A 14,020-nucleotide genomic window follows, 5' to 3' on the forward strand; every position below is an offset into this window, starting at 1 on the left:
GATGTAATGGTTTTATACATTTTAAAATTCAAGAAGAGTGTAATATGGTTTATATAATAGTAAAGATAATAATAAAAAAAACATAAAAATGCAACCACAAACAACTTAAACTAGATTTAAAACACACAACATAAATTAAAAAAGATAATAATAAACAAAGATTACCTTATTTTTAATGACTAAATTTAGGGGACTCTTTCAATTTTCGTCAAGCTTTGACGTGTTTAAACAGTATGTGTTTCGTGTCTTCATATTTGTGATGACCATAGCAAACGGGTCGCCTTCATTTACGTTGTTTATAACAAAGTTATAAATTCCATTGAATTCAAGGCATTTAACCCTCATGTTGCGGAACTTCGAACATATTTCATCAAGACTACGACTTTGGCAACCCATTATATCATGGAAAACGTTTTCAACTTTTACCCAAAAATTGTGTGAGTAAAATGAGTGAATATATGTGGTATTTATAGAAGATGTTTAATGTTGTTTGGAAGGTAAAATGAAAAAAATAAATAAATAAATAAATAAACCCTAAAATATGGCCGTTACTCAACAGCCAATTAAATTGTCCGTTTCCATTCGTTGTCCGGAGCACGAATACCCACGACCACAAACCACCACGAGCCACCGGGATGGTGTGCACGATCGTGATTCGTAACCACCTAGACCACGAACTCGTCCGTTGCAACCATACCGGACGGCCTTTATATTAAATTTCAATTATCTGGAACTAAAATTCCTAGCTTCGCCAATGAGCGCGGGAACCATCAAATGCAATTGGAAAAAGACGTCCAGGTCTTTTATGTTTTCGATTGGAAGGAAATATAAATCATAAATAGTTAATCGCAATATATCCAAAATATAATGTTGTTTTTGTTTATTTATTTATTTATTATTTTTTAGTTAACAATTTCTTATACATCAAACTGAAGCATATAACTTATAACAATAATTTACGATTTATATGAATCATCTTTCATGTCTTTAAAATATAATAGTTTGTAAAAAAAAAAAAAAAAAAAAAAAAAAAAAAAAAAGATAAGGAGTTTTATTCGTTTCACATGTCAGTGAAGACGAATGGTCCCAAAAGTCGACTTATTTTAATAAAAAAATAATAAAAAAAGAAGAAAACACCGACATACCAAAAGAACATTTGTTGATACAAATTGACTGAACCATTGACATAATGACTTCCAGGTCAATGGCAACAAGGTGCTCTTGCTTTATAAATGAACTCATTCCATCGTCCTATAGAACCCATCTTTCCATTGCACTCTATTTCTAAACCAAACTGAGTTAGAGTTGATAATGAATAATGGGAGGGGTTTTGGAGTCCATTTCATTTTCGTGTGTGTTTTTTTGGTTGCAACAACATGTACTTGTTTGGGTGTCGGAAACATCACTGTGGTTTGCTCTGTGCAAGAGCGACTTGCTCTTCTCAGGTTTAAACAGAGCGTCAGAGATGAGTTTAAAATCTTGGCATCATGGGTGGGTAATGACTGTTGCCAGTAGGAAAGAATCCAGTGTGATGGTGTGAGTGGCAATGTTGTAAGGCTTCTTCTCAGAGGAGGATACTTTGCTAGTCAAGGCCACTTAGTTGGTAAAGAGGTGGACTCTTCTTTGGCTGAGTTGATGCATCTCAAATACTTGGATTTGAGTGATAATGATTTCGGAGGAAGTCGAATCCCTGACTTCATTGGATCCTTGAAACACTTGAGCTACCTCAATCTCTCAAATGCTCGTTTCCAAGGTATTATTCCTCATCACATTGGAAATCTTTCTAATTTAAAGGTCATTGATCTCAGTTCAAACTGGGAGCTGATAGTAAATGATATGTCATGGAGTTTTGGCCTTTTGTTACTCGAGCATCTTGACTTGAGTTCATTGAATCTTGTCGGAGCACGGAACTTAGACATGGTGCTTTACATGATTCCTTCTTTAAAAAAGTTAAGTTTGTCATATTGTCGACTCTCCAATGCTGATTTTCGAAATCCGAGTAGAATAGTTACAAACATTGAACACCTGGATCTTGGGTTCAATTCTTTCAAAGGTCCACTCCCTGGTTTTTTAAAAAACATGACATCGCTTACATTCCTGGATCTTTCAGACTTTGATGTTAGTTTAGCATGGAACTTGGCAAACTTGCTAAACATGATCCCTTATTTATCGGAGCTACATTTGTCAAGATGTGGGCTCGACAACACGTTTCTGTCTTCCACTCATCTTAATTTCAGTACACTGTCTAACATCCAACACCTGGATCTTAGCGATAACTCAATTGAAGGGCTGTTTCCTTCTCTTTTCACAAACATGAGTTCCTTAAGAGTCCTTGACCTTTCAAGAAACAGCCTCAGTTCATGGGTTCCAGTGATGCCTAACCTTCTAGAGCTCGATCTTTCTTTTAACGAGTTTAAGCAGATTGAGCATGTTGGCATCTGGAGACATTGTCACCTGAAACGATTGAATGCAGCACGCAATAAAGAAATGATGGAATCACCAAAAAACATATCTGAATGCTCCCAATATGCTCTGGAGATGTTGGATTTAACTGGGAGTTTAAATGGCACAATTCCAGAACCACTTGGAAGAATGGCGAATCTAAGAGTCTTACGTCTACTAGATGGCGAATTGACAGGCCCGATCCCTGACTCTATTGGAAGATTAAGATTGTTAGAGGTATTAGATATATCTTATAACGAGTTAACCGGTCCCATTCCAACATTCATTGGGCAGAAGCTTTCCAAACTTGACCTTTCTTTCAACCAATTGAATGGTTCGATCCCACAATCCTTTGAAAAATTAGCATCTTTAACATATTTGGACTTACAATCCAATCGGTTAACAGGTTCGATTCCGCTGCTAATTGGGAAACTTTACAAACTTGACCTTTCTGTTAATCGATTGAATGGTTCAATTCCAGAATCTTTAGGAGGACTTGTTTCATTAGAAGAAATTTCGTTGAACTCGAATTTGTTGAGCGGACCTATTCCGGTTTCACTTGGGCAACTTGACAATCTTCGATATCTAGATGTGTCTAACAATTCTTTAGAAGGAGTAGTGTCTGATGCCCATTTTGCTAAGCTTTTGAACTTGAAGGGTTTGTTTACTTCTTTTAACACTAGGTTGAGATTCAACCTTTCACGTGAGTGGATACCTCCATTCCAGTTGTATACTCTTGATCTCCGTTCTTGCACTATTGCAAATGAATTTCCACGGTGGCTACGAAATCAAAGGAACCTTGGTGCTTTACTGTTGTCCAACACTAAAATTTCGGGACCTCTGCCCACGTGGCTGCGGAAGACGCCCACCATTCATTTCTTGGATCTCTCTCACAATAAACTCAGTGGACCTTTGACAAACCTTCCTTATCGGAGAAATGTTGATACGTTTGATCCAAACATATTGGGGGTATTATTTCTGGTAAATAATCTTTTCAATGAGTCGATTCCAACGTCATTGTGCACAAGGACAGATTTGGGATATCTTGATCTTTCTAAAAATAGGTTAACCGGAGAAATTCCCAAGTGCCTTGAGAATCTGAAAGAGTTGATTACCATGATATTTAGCTCAAATAAGTTGTCCGGTGTCATTCCAAGTTTTACTGCTCTTAATAATTCAAGATTAGGTCAGTTAAAATTTAATGACAATAACCTTATTGGTGAACTTCCTCGAGAATTGGGGAACTGTGGAGGTTTATATGTCTTGGATTTGGGTGATAATAATTTATCTGGAAACATACCCAAACGGATTGGTGATGAGCTTACAAATTTGATGGTTTTGAGATTACATAAGAATAACTTCATGGGAACAATTCCTCAATCCTTATGCAAAGCTTCAAGTCTACATATTTTGGATCTTGCGTACAACAACTTAACGGGTTCCATACCTGATTGTCTAGGAGAGTTGAATGCCATGCTTAATAGTAGCCTTGTAACTTGGTCAGCCAACCCTCTCAATCCTGATGAGAATGTGATTCAGGTCATGAAAGGTGTTGATCTTCGGTATTCAACAACATGGCCTCTGGTTTTTAACATGGACCTTTCAAGCAATAAACTTGTTGGACAAATACCTATGGAGCTAACTGCACTTTCTAGGTTGATTGGTCTCAATTTGTCTAATAATCTTCTTAGTGGGGGAATTCCAGACAGCATTGGAAATATGGCAGCTTTAAATTCTCTTGATTTTTCTAGAAACGAGTTGAGTGGGTTGATCCCTTCAAGCATGGCAACTTTGAACTTTTTGAGCCATTTGAATTTTTCATACAACAACTTGTCAGGACGAATTCCAACAGGAAATCAATTGCAGACCCTTAATGATCCATCTATATATGTTGGGAATAAAGATCTTTGTGGATCTCCATTGCCAAAGAATTGCTCATATCATCAAGACCCAACAACAACGCTCGAGAAGAAATATGAAGCAGATGATGATGATTCAAGGGAGGTTTGGTTTTATGTGGACATAATGAGTGGTTTTGCAACAGGGTTTTTGGGTATTATTGGAGTTTTGTTATTCAAGAAACAGTGGAGACATAAGATTTTCATGTTTACTGAGGAAACCATGGACAAGATATACGTTGTAGTCATGGTAAAGGTTGCCAAGATGAAGAGAGGAAGAGAAGCCTTATAGGTCGATCTTTTCGAATGAAGTAATTCTCGAACATATATAATTAATTGGTTTTTATTTTTAATTGTGCTTGTTTTCAATAATATTTGGATCATATGTTAGTATGACTGTTGTAATATATATGGGTGTTGTTTTTTAAAGTTTCCATCTTTGAAATTTTTGATTTGGATTCATCTGATTGTTCTGCTGCTGATATCGAATCTTGAATTAAATACATTAACTTGGTCTTGTGTATCAATATTAGGATTGTAATGTCTGTTATTCTAATTTCTTTTTTTGCCATAATATGTTCATAAAGAAAGGAAATATTGTTTTTAGATAGTTTTTTGAGATTTTGGTCAAAAGATATGCTCAAACAAATAAATGTAGGACAATCGAAAGACAATGAAATTGAAAACAAAGCAGACAAATTATGTTTTAACAACTGTTCTTAACAGCAAACTAATTGTACAACTACATTCTTCATTTTGTTTTCTTATGCCATTCTCTAATGTGAGTATTGCTTTCAAAATACAGCCTGGATCATTCTCATAGAACACCAGACTTTTCTCTTCAAGAAGTGAGACTATAATGATTGGTTGTTACATACGCACGAAGAGAATTAACTTCATTTACAAGTTCATTTTTTTGCAAGATTATTCACCATGATTTCCAAGAAACAACCTTCTTTACCTCTGATGAGTTCAACCCAACAGATTAGAATCCATTTACTTTTCATGGTGTATTCATGAATTCGAGACCACTCATCGAACTTCCGAGATGACCAACACTTAGATATTCATTAGGTTGACCCATAACAATGTTAGCTATGCAGAAAATTTGGTAACAGTTAATATGGTTGATGATAATAACTCAACTGCAAAATAGCCGGGTTGAAAAACTGCTATTTTGGTTATTTTTTAATTCCATGTGCTATATATATATATATATATATATATATATATATATATATATATATATATATATATATAGAGAGAGAGAGAGAGAGAGAGAGAGAGAGAGGAGGGTTCAATTGAGAAGAAAAATGTTGAAAATGAGGGAATCATTCTCAGCCAATCATTTAATTAGCATCTAAGCATAAAAGACACGGTGGCAAACTTGTAAATATGATATAATAACCTTCAATCACAGATACGTAACTATGGAGAATTAGATAACAGTTCAAATTCATTCCTAATCGATCGTTCACCATCCAAATTTCTCCTCCAACCTTCAACAATCATCCAGATTTCTTCAATTAAACCCTCGATCAACGTCATCCAGTGTTAATCAATTATCGATCTTCGCCAATAACACGTTTATCAACACCATTCAACAGTAGACAACAAAATTCGTTTTTAGTTCTTTCAATCCAACCTTCAATCTTCTTGAATATGAGCATATCTCAACATATACGATTAATTATACTCCCAACGTCATTAGATCAACATCATCGGTAATCAACAACAGATCCACTTCATATCATTCATTCAACATCAATCATCAAACAAAACTTTGAAATTAAGGTTAGAAAAACATCAAATTATTTTTTTTGAAAAATATCATATAACTCTCTATCAATCTACTATTTTGTAAGATTTAAATAGTCAAAGTATCATATTTTTAACATTTTTAAAAAAGCTAACTTATATGCACTCCAACTGTTTAATGAAATACATAAACTAAATCTATACGTTATATTCACATATGAATATGTTTTCGCACCTGAATCAATATATGATTATTAAAAAACAAAACAAATATGCAAGTCTGTATGTTATTCATATGTGAATAACATATAAAAACTATATATATTTTTGAAAAACATTGTAATATTCATATGTGAATATACCGTGTAATATTTACATGTGAATATACCATCTATTATTCATAAGTGAATATACCATCTAATATTCACATGAATATACTATGTAATATTCACATGTGATATACCATGTAATACTATATAATATTCACATATGAAAATACCATCTAATATTCATAAGTGAATATACCATCTAATATTCACAAGTGAGTATACTATGTAATATTCAAAAGTGAATGCATTGTCTAATATTTAAATATGAATATACTATGTGATATTCACAAGTGAATATACTATATAATATTCATATGTGAATATAGTGTGCAATATTCATGAAAGAATATACCATGTAATATTCAGATGTGACTATAATGTGTAATATTCAAAAGTAGATATATCATATAATATTCACATGTGAACCTAGCATATAATATTCATATGTGAATATACCATGGGAATATACCATGTAATATCACATGTGAATATACAATATAAACAACATATATCATATAATATTCACATATGATTATACCTTCATGTGTGAATATACCATGTGATAATTAGAATGTGATAATTCGTTATTATTGTGACCTAACGATGTATTCTTATTAACATTTTTTATGTGTATTCACATGTTTGTCAGGAATGGTTATAACTCAATAAATGAATAACATTTTCAATCAATGGTTGGTTCATATCTCAATGGTTGACGATTGGTTGGTGTAAATGAGAAGATATCATTGACGAAGACAATATATTTTTATATTCATGTGTAGATGTTATACAATTTAATATATTCTTCATTTTGATCGTGTTAAATACAAATGTGAATGATATTCATTAACCAATACAATGTTGTTTGTCTTAGTATGATGTTGAATTTACATGTAAAGTAATACTATTACAATATACAAAAAAACACTATTCACAAACCAATTCTTATAGTGTATTATTTATTTTTATATATAAAAGTTGTATTCACAATTAAACTATACACATATCGTAATGATTTCTAAACTTTATTCATATATGAATAGAATAACATGCCATGATGATATCATCACTAGTAGGAATGAAAATTTAGTGACATCATCAAGAAAATTTGCCGCAATAAAGTTTAGGCTCCGAATTAGACGAAATTCGCATATTTGATGTAAAATGGTGCGATTTACCAAACTCACAGCTTTGCCGCGACGTATGGTGTTTTTGGCCATTCGGAACTGTTTAGGACCTCAAAATGACGTTTTTTTATTTTTATAAATTTCCGAAAAAAATTGATCATTTATTCACAAATGAATATAACAGTAATAAAAAAATATGCTCATATGATTATTTTATTAATCATAAAAAGCTTAGTTATATGTAAATAAATATACATTCTTATCGGTTTTATTGACAATTTTATTCATTTGTGAATAATACATATATTCACATTTGATTATTACATTTATTCATTTGTGAATATTACATATATTTACATGTGGATATAATTCTTATATGTTATTCACATATGAATTACAAATTTGCTTAGGACCTCAAAACGACGTATTTTTCATTTTTCTGATTTTCCAAAATAATGCGTTATCATTTATGAATATTACCTGTATTCATTTGTGAATTACATATATTCACATGTGAGTATAATTTTTATATGTTATTCACATATGGATTATTACATAGTTGTTATGTGTTTGTAAAAGACATACATTGATTCTCGTGTAAAGACATATTCACTTGTGAATATTGCATGAAATATTTAGTTTATGCATTTCATCGAACAGTTAGCGTGCAAACAAATTAACTTATATAATTATGGTAAAAAAATTAACAATTGAAGCCAATAATTACAACACAAATCAAATCCTATTAAAATCGATCAATAATCAGTAGGTTGAGATAATCAGTAGGTTGAGATAAAAAATTAACAACTGGTGATTGCTAACTGATGTGACATCAATAAATATTGATTATGTTTAACGATTTTGCTTGACATCAACAAAATTAGACAATATTGAATCACGACTTACACTTAATAGTACAAATAAATGTTTTGATGATGAATCACAACATTTCGATGAATAAACTAAGATTTTTGATGAAGAATTGATGTTTTTATGAAGTGTCGATGTTTTTTTTATGAAGAACAAGTGACGTTGATGTTTTTTTGATGAAGAACAAATGAAGTTGATGAAGAACAGATGATGTGGATGAAGAACAGATAATATTGATGAAGAACTGTGGCAAGATCCAGATAAATAAATAACAGATGATGTTGATGAAGAATAGATGAACGATCCAGAAGAACAACATACCTTAATGATTTAATCTAAATGTATTTTACATATATAAAAATGATTGGCGGAGAATGATTCCCACATTCTCAACATTTTATTTTTTCTCAATTGAACTTACCCCTCTCTCTCTCTCTCTCTATATATATATATATATATATATATATATATATATATATATATATATATATATATATATATATATGTGTGTGTGTGTGTGTGTGTGTGTGTGTGTGTGTGTGTGTGTGAGATTACTGTGGATTTTATTGTCCGTAATTTGTAATGTAGTTGCTTGTTGGAAATAAGAACATTTGTGCAGAACTTCTAGTGCAATAATTTTTATGCACTCCATTTTCTCTAGTGCAATAACAAGCCATGATTTATTTGTTTCTCATTACTTTTTCTTTGTCATTTTGGATTTGTTATTTTAATAGAAAACATAAAATGAAGGCATAACATATCCAAAGTGTGCAGAAAAACTTTCAACACAAACATTCTTCCATGGTCTCCAACAACTTGTTGCAACCTAAACATTAATTCGAAAATAACCTGAAGAAATTATCATAATTACAGAGTTAAAAGATAATCAAGAGAAAGACAAGAAGGCATTATTTTGCATCAATCAAACATATATCAAATATGCTTTCGTGAGATTGGTTGAATGTGATTAGCTCTTCGTTGTTTAATAACGTGTATTTTATAACCGTTTCTCCACCGTCTTGCTAGTTTTCTTTTTCTTAATAAAAAGGAAAAAATTCAAACCGTTCGTACACAACATACCAGGTGAAATAGAGTGAAGATTTTGTGATTGAGACACCACGTGCAAATTTGCAAAACTCAAAATGAAAGATTCCGAGTCGGTGGAAGCATTCTATAATCGAGTAATTTGATATTTAATTAATTAAGGTTAAAAAGTAAACATATTGAAGGTAAAAGAATCGTGGATAAGATCCTTCAAGGTTTATGTGACACACCCAACTTTTTAATAAATCTGATATAGAATAGTGAAACATCCCAAAAATACGACCCAAAAATTTCATTTTTAAAATTACTAAACCCATATCCCAAAACATCATCAATTTCAAAAACAATGTGAACATACAAAAATCATAGTATGTAATCAAAACAAATCATAGAAAGGTATTATCAGAGCATAAGTCCCAAAATCTCTACTGCGGAAAATCATAGTGTGATGTGATCCCTTCGAGCTGGAAGTACCTAAAACACAAACGGAAACTGTAAGCACAAATCTTAGTGAGTTCCCCCACCATACCACATAGAAGACAAACATACTGCCAAGCACATCCGGGTGCTGGCCTACCCCTTCGGTCTATTTCAACCGGATGCTGCCGAGCATATCTGGGTGCTCGACCTGCCCCTTCGGTCTATTTCAACCGGATAACGTTGAGCATATATGGGTGCTCGACATGCCCCTTCAGTCTATTTCAACCGAATACCGGGTCTACTTCACCCCTACCACTACCACATAATATCATACATAATTCACAGAATCATCCAACAATACATGCATGCCTGATAATTATCACAAAGACAATCATCATTATACCATAACTAGTGGGCAGGCCTTGGTGCCTTCGACCCACAAATTCTACGAAGGGAGACTCACCTCAAACCGTGGGTATCAAATCGTACTCAGCAGATAACTTGCGAACTCCTCTCCCTATCGCACCATATAAATTCTAATCACTCATTAGGTTACATTCTGACTCCAAGATCCAAACCCTAATTCATGTCTTAAGGAAAAAGGTTTCCTAATCCTTTCCTTATTGGGCCTCTTCCTCCGAAGGCCTAATTTCAAAACAACTTAAAATGTCCAAGCCCAACCTGTAACACCCTAGTTTTCAAGTAATTTCAAATCCATCCCTTGGGTTTAATTTATGATGCTCTGGGTCCTTGGATTTGAATGAAGTGTCCATGGGAAGCCTTAGTGGCAAAGTGGTAATTTATGGAGCATGAGTTGTACGTTGGGCGTACATGTGAGTAAGCTAAGCGTACTAGGGCACGCCTAGTACGCTGGGCGTACGCATATGTACGTAGTGCGTATGTGTGTCCGGGTGAAAACCCTAACTTTTAGGGTTTCTGGAGTATTTAAGCATCATTATGTACCCTTTACCCCTATCTTTTCAGCCTCCAAGTTCTGGAATCGTTTTTGGCAAACCCTAGCTCCTATGGTGTGTGTGTGTGTATGAGTTAAGAGTGTGTTTCTTGTGTGGTTGAAGAAGAAGAAGTTGCAGTAAGGTGATTGGAGAGTGAAGCAAGCTAGTAGATCTTTGATCATCACTTCATGAAGAAGCTCCAGAAGGTTAAAAGCTTCTACATTTATGCTTGGATTGTGTAGTTCTTGTTTTGGTAGCTTTTGGTGTTCTTCTTGTCCCAAAAGTCTCAATATTGTGCATGCTTTGTTTTGGACGTGTTGAGCTGTCCTTTCAGACCCTAGGATGGGTCCTAAGGCATAAAAATGAGGTCCCTTTAGCTAGTTTGGTCCCTTGTTCTTGGTAGGAGGTCTTAATGGATTAAGACCATGTATTAAGCCCATTTTGGACGACCAAAGTCTTAAAGTTTGAGACTTTATGGTCCTAAAGTACCTTTAAGGCATGGATCTGAAGTTTGAGCTTAGGTGCTTAATCTATTAAGCACTTATAAGGATTTGAAGACCTGTGAGGTTACACCCCGCGTAAGTTGATATACGCCCCGCGTACAGAGTCAACCACCCCGATGGTGGTCAATGTGAGGCGAGGTACGCCCAGCGTACCGAAGGGGTACGCCCCGCGTACGCCTTCTGTTTGGGCTTCGGGTATTGAGCCATCTATTGGGCCTTGATACTTGGGCCCTAATGGACTATCTGGATAGATGTGTCTTGGGCTAATTAGAGGATCAAACCTTTGGATAAGGCCCAATAAGAAGTGGGCCCAATTTGGAAAATTGGGCTAAGTGTGGGCCTTGAAGTAATTTGGACCTTTTGGATTAAAATTTGGGCTTGGGTTGCATTGGGATTTAGGAGTTTATTTTGATGTTGGGCCTTTTGTCATCTAGTTGGGACTTGGCTTTGTGCCAAGCTTGAGGAAAGGTAAAAGGGTCTTTTACCCTAAATTGGACTCATAGTGTGAGTCAGTGGCTAGATGTTGATGGGTTGTCATTTTGGTATCTGTTAGCGCGTGTGTGATAGTGGATCTGCAGTCAGAGATTATTGATGGAATCAACTATTGATGGGGTGTTGTCTTGATGTTGGCGGTTCGGGGATCTGGTAGCCAGCAGCCAGGGATCGTCTGTGTGTTTCGGCAGTGGGAGGTGAGTTTTTCCTCGTTGTATTTGCGGGTCGAAGGCACCAATGTCGACCTTTTGGATTGTTATCCTGGTTTATCGTATGCTTGTATGTTGTAGTGATCTGTTATATCGGTATCCTGGTAGATAAGATGTTGTCATGTTGTAGTGATCTGTTATATCGGTATCCTGGTAGATAAGATGTTGCCATGATGTAGTGATATGTTAGATCAGTATCCTGGTAGATAGGATGAGGCTATGCCTAGTGATATGTTAGATCTTCCTATTATCTGTTCTTTCTATATGTTTACCGGTCGCATGTGTTGATGTAGTGTGGTTGGGTTGAGACTGTGTTGCTTTGTGCTGCTAGTCAACAAACCCAATGATATTTATATTGGTATGTTATGTGTATGTTTATCTGTTATGTATATGTCGACATGGTTTGTGGGTATGGTTGGGTTGAGGCGGACATGCTTAGTGCTAAAGGCCAACGGACCCAGGGTGGCCCAGATAGACTGAAGGCCTGCGAGGCGGACCAATCAGGCCGAAGGCCCGGAGAACGGTCCAAACATGCTGAAGGTTCGGAGAACGGTCCATACATGCTGAAGGATCGGAGAACGGTCGAGACATGCTGAAGTCCCGATGAGGCGGTCCAGACAGGCTAAAGGCTCTGCATGCATGCTATTTTCTGTTATGTTTATGATTATGTGTTGTGGTGGTACTTTAGGGAAAACTCACTAATCTTCGTGCTTACAGTTTTGGTTTATAGTTTCCGATACTTCAATGGATCGTGGCAAAGAGAAGGCGTGACCGTACATATCCTCGTGTTTTTGGAACTTATGGTCAATAAGGCCCAAATACCATCAATCATAGACCTAGGCCCATAGGCCTTAATCCACAGGTGGGCTTGAGGCCCAACAATTCAAGGCCCAACAACCTAGAGTCCAAAGATCACTTTTGTCCACTGCATGCGTACGCGTGGCGTACTCTGCATGTACGCCCAGCGTACGCTGGTCTTGACCAGATACGGGTGGTTAACCCAGTACGCACAGTGTACCAGGGAGTACGCCTAGTGTACTGGCCAGTCAACCCAAAACCTTCTTGTGACTTAATCCATTAAGCCCTAACATCCAAAACATAGATCTAGGTCCCTAAAAATTTTCTAATCCATAAAGATATAGACTTTATGCTTTTGCATGCATTGATGGGGACTAAGATATAAATCAAGTCCAGAAACACACTTAGTTGACATCTCACAATTGCATGGTTGAGGCTAAACCATCAAGGTCCAATTTTTATGGCTCCTAACACCTCCAAGACCCAAAAAGGACAGCTCATATGGACTGAAACTCCTTTAACTCAAAAAATCTAAACTATGGGACCAAAATATAACATTAATCACCCCAAAACTAGATCTAAGCATGTCATGGCCAAGGTTAAAGCTAAAATTTAGGGTTTGCCTCTGGCCAGACTACGCCCAGCATACACATGGGTACACCCAGCGTTCGCAGGGACTTTCCCGATCTGCGCCCAGCGTACGACCCTCCCCCAATAATCACATTATTATTATCTATTTCTTTTTTTGAGAAGCTTGCATTAGAAAAATTCCTGGAGACTCGAGCGTTACAAATCTCCCCCACTTGAATCAAATTTCATCCTCGAAGTCTGCTGCTTGGAATAACTCCGGGTAGTGCTCCCCCATCTCGTCTTCTGGTTCCCACGTCCATTCCGATCCCTTATGGTGCTGCCACTGCACCTTCACCAGCTCGACCCTTTTGTTCCTCAAATCCTTTGTCTTCCTATCGAGAATCGCTACTGGTCTCTCAATATAGTTCAGGCGGTCATCCACCTGAATATCCTCCAAAGGAATCACTGAGGAATCATCAACTAAACACTTCCGTAGATGTGAGACATGAAAAGTACTATGGATCTGCCAAAGCTCCTCCGTAAGATCTAGTCGGTACGCCAGCCTGCCCACCACGCTATAATCCTGAAAGTTCCGCTATACCTGGGG

At 35.7% G+C, this 14,020-nt stretch overlaps 1 protein-coding gene across 1 annotated transcript; it reads left to right on the forward strand.

Moving 5' to 3' along the window:
* Positions 1-1,239: 1,239 nt before the first annotated feature.
* On the forward strand, positions 1,240-4,751 carry LOC145113309 (uncharacterized). Its single transcript, XM_079049418.1, has one exon. It carries the CDS (start codon positions 1,636-1,638, stop codon positions 4,630-4,632), a length of 2,997 nt encoding a protein of 998 aa, XP_078905544.1. The 5' UTR covers positions 1,240-1,635; the 3' UTR covers positions 4,633-4,751.
* Positions 4,752-14,020: the final 9,269 nt, after the last annotated feature.

The sequence above is a fragment of the Lactuca virosa genome, chromosome 5 (genome assembly GCF_052849685.1).
Source record: "Lactuca virosa cultivar CGN04683 chromosome 5, Lactuca_virosa_CGN04683_v6, whole genome shotgun sequence".
In the NCBI taxonomy this organism is placed as follows: Eukaryota; Viridiplantae; Streptophyta; class Magnoliopsida; order Asterales; family Asteraceae; genus Lactuca; species Lactuca virosa.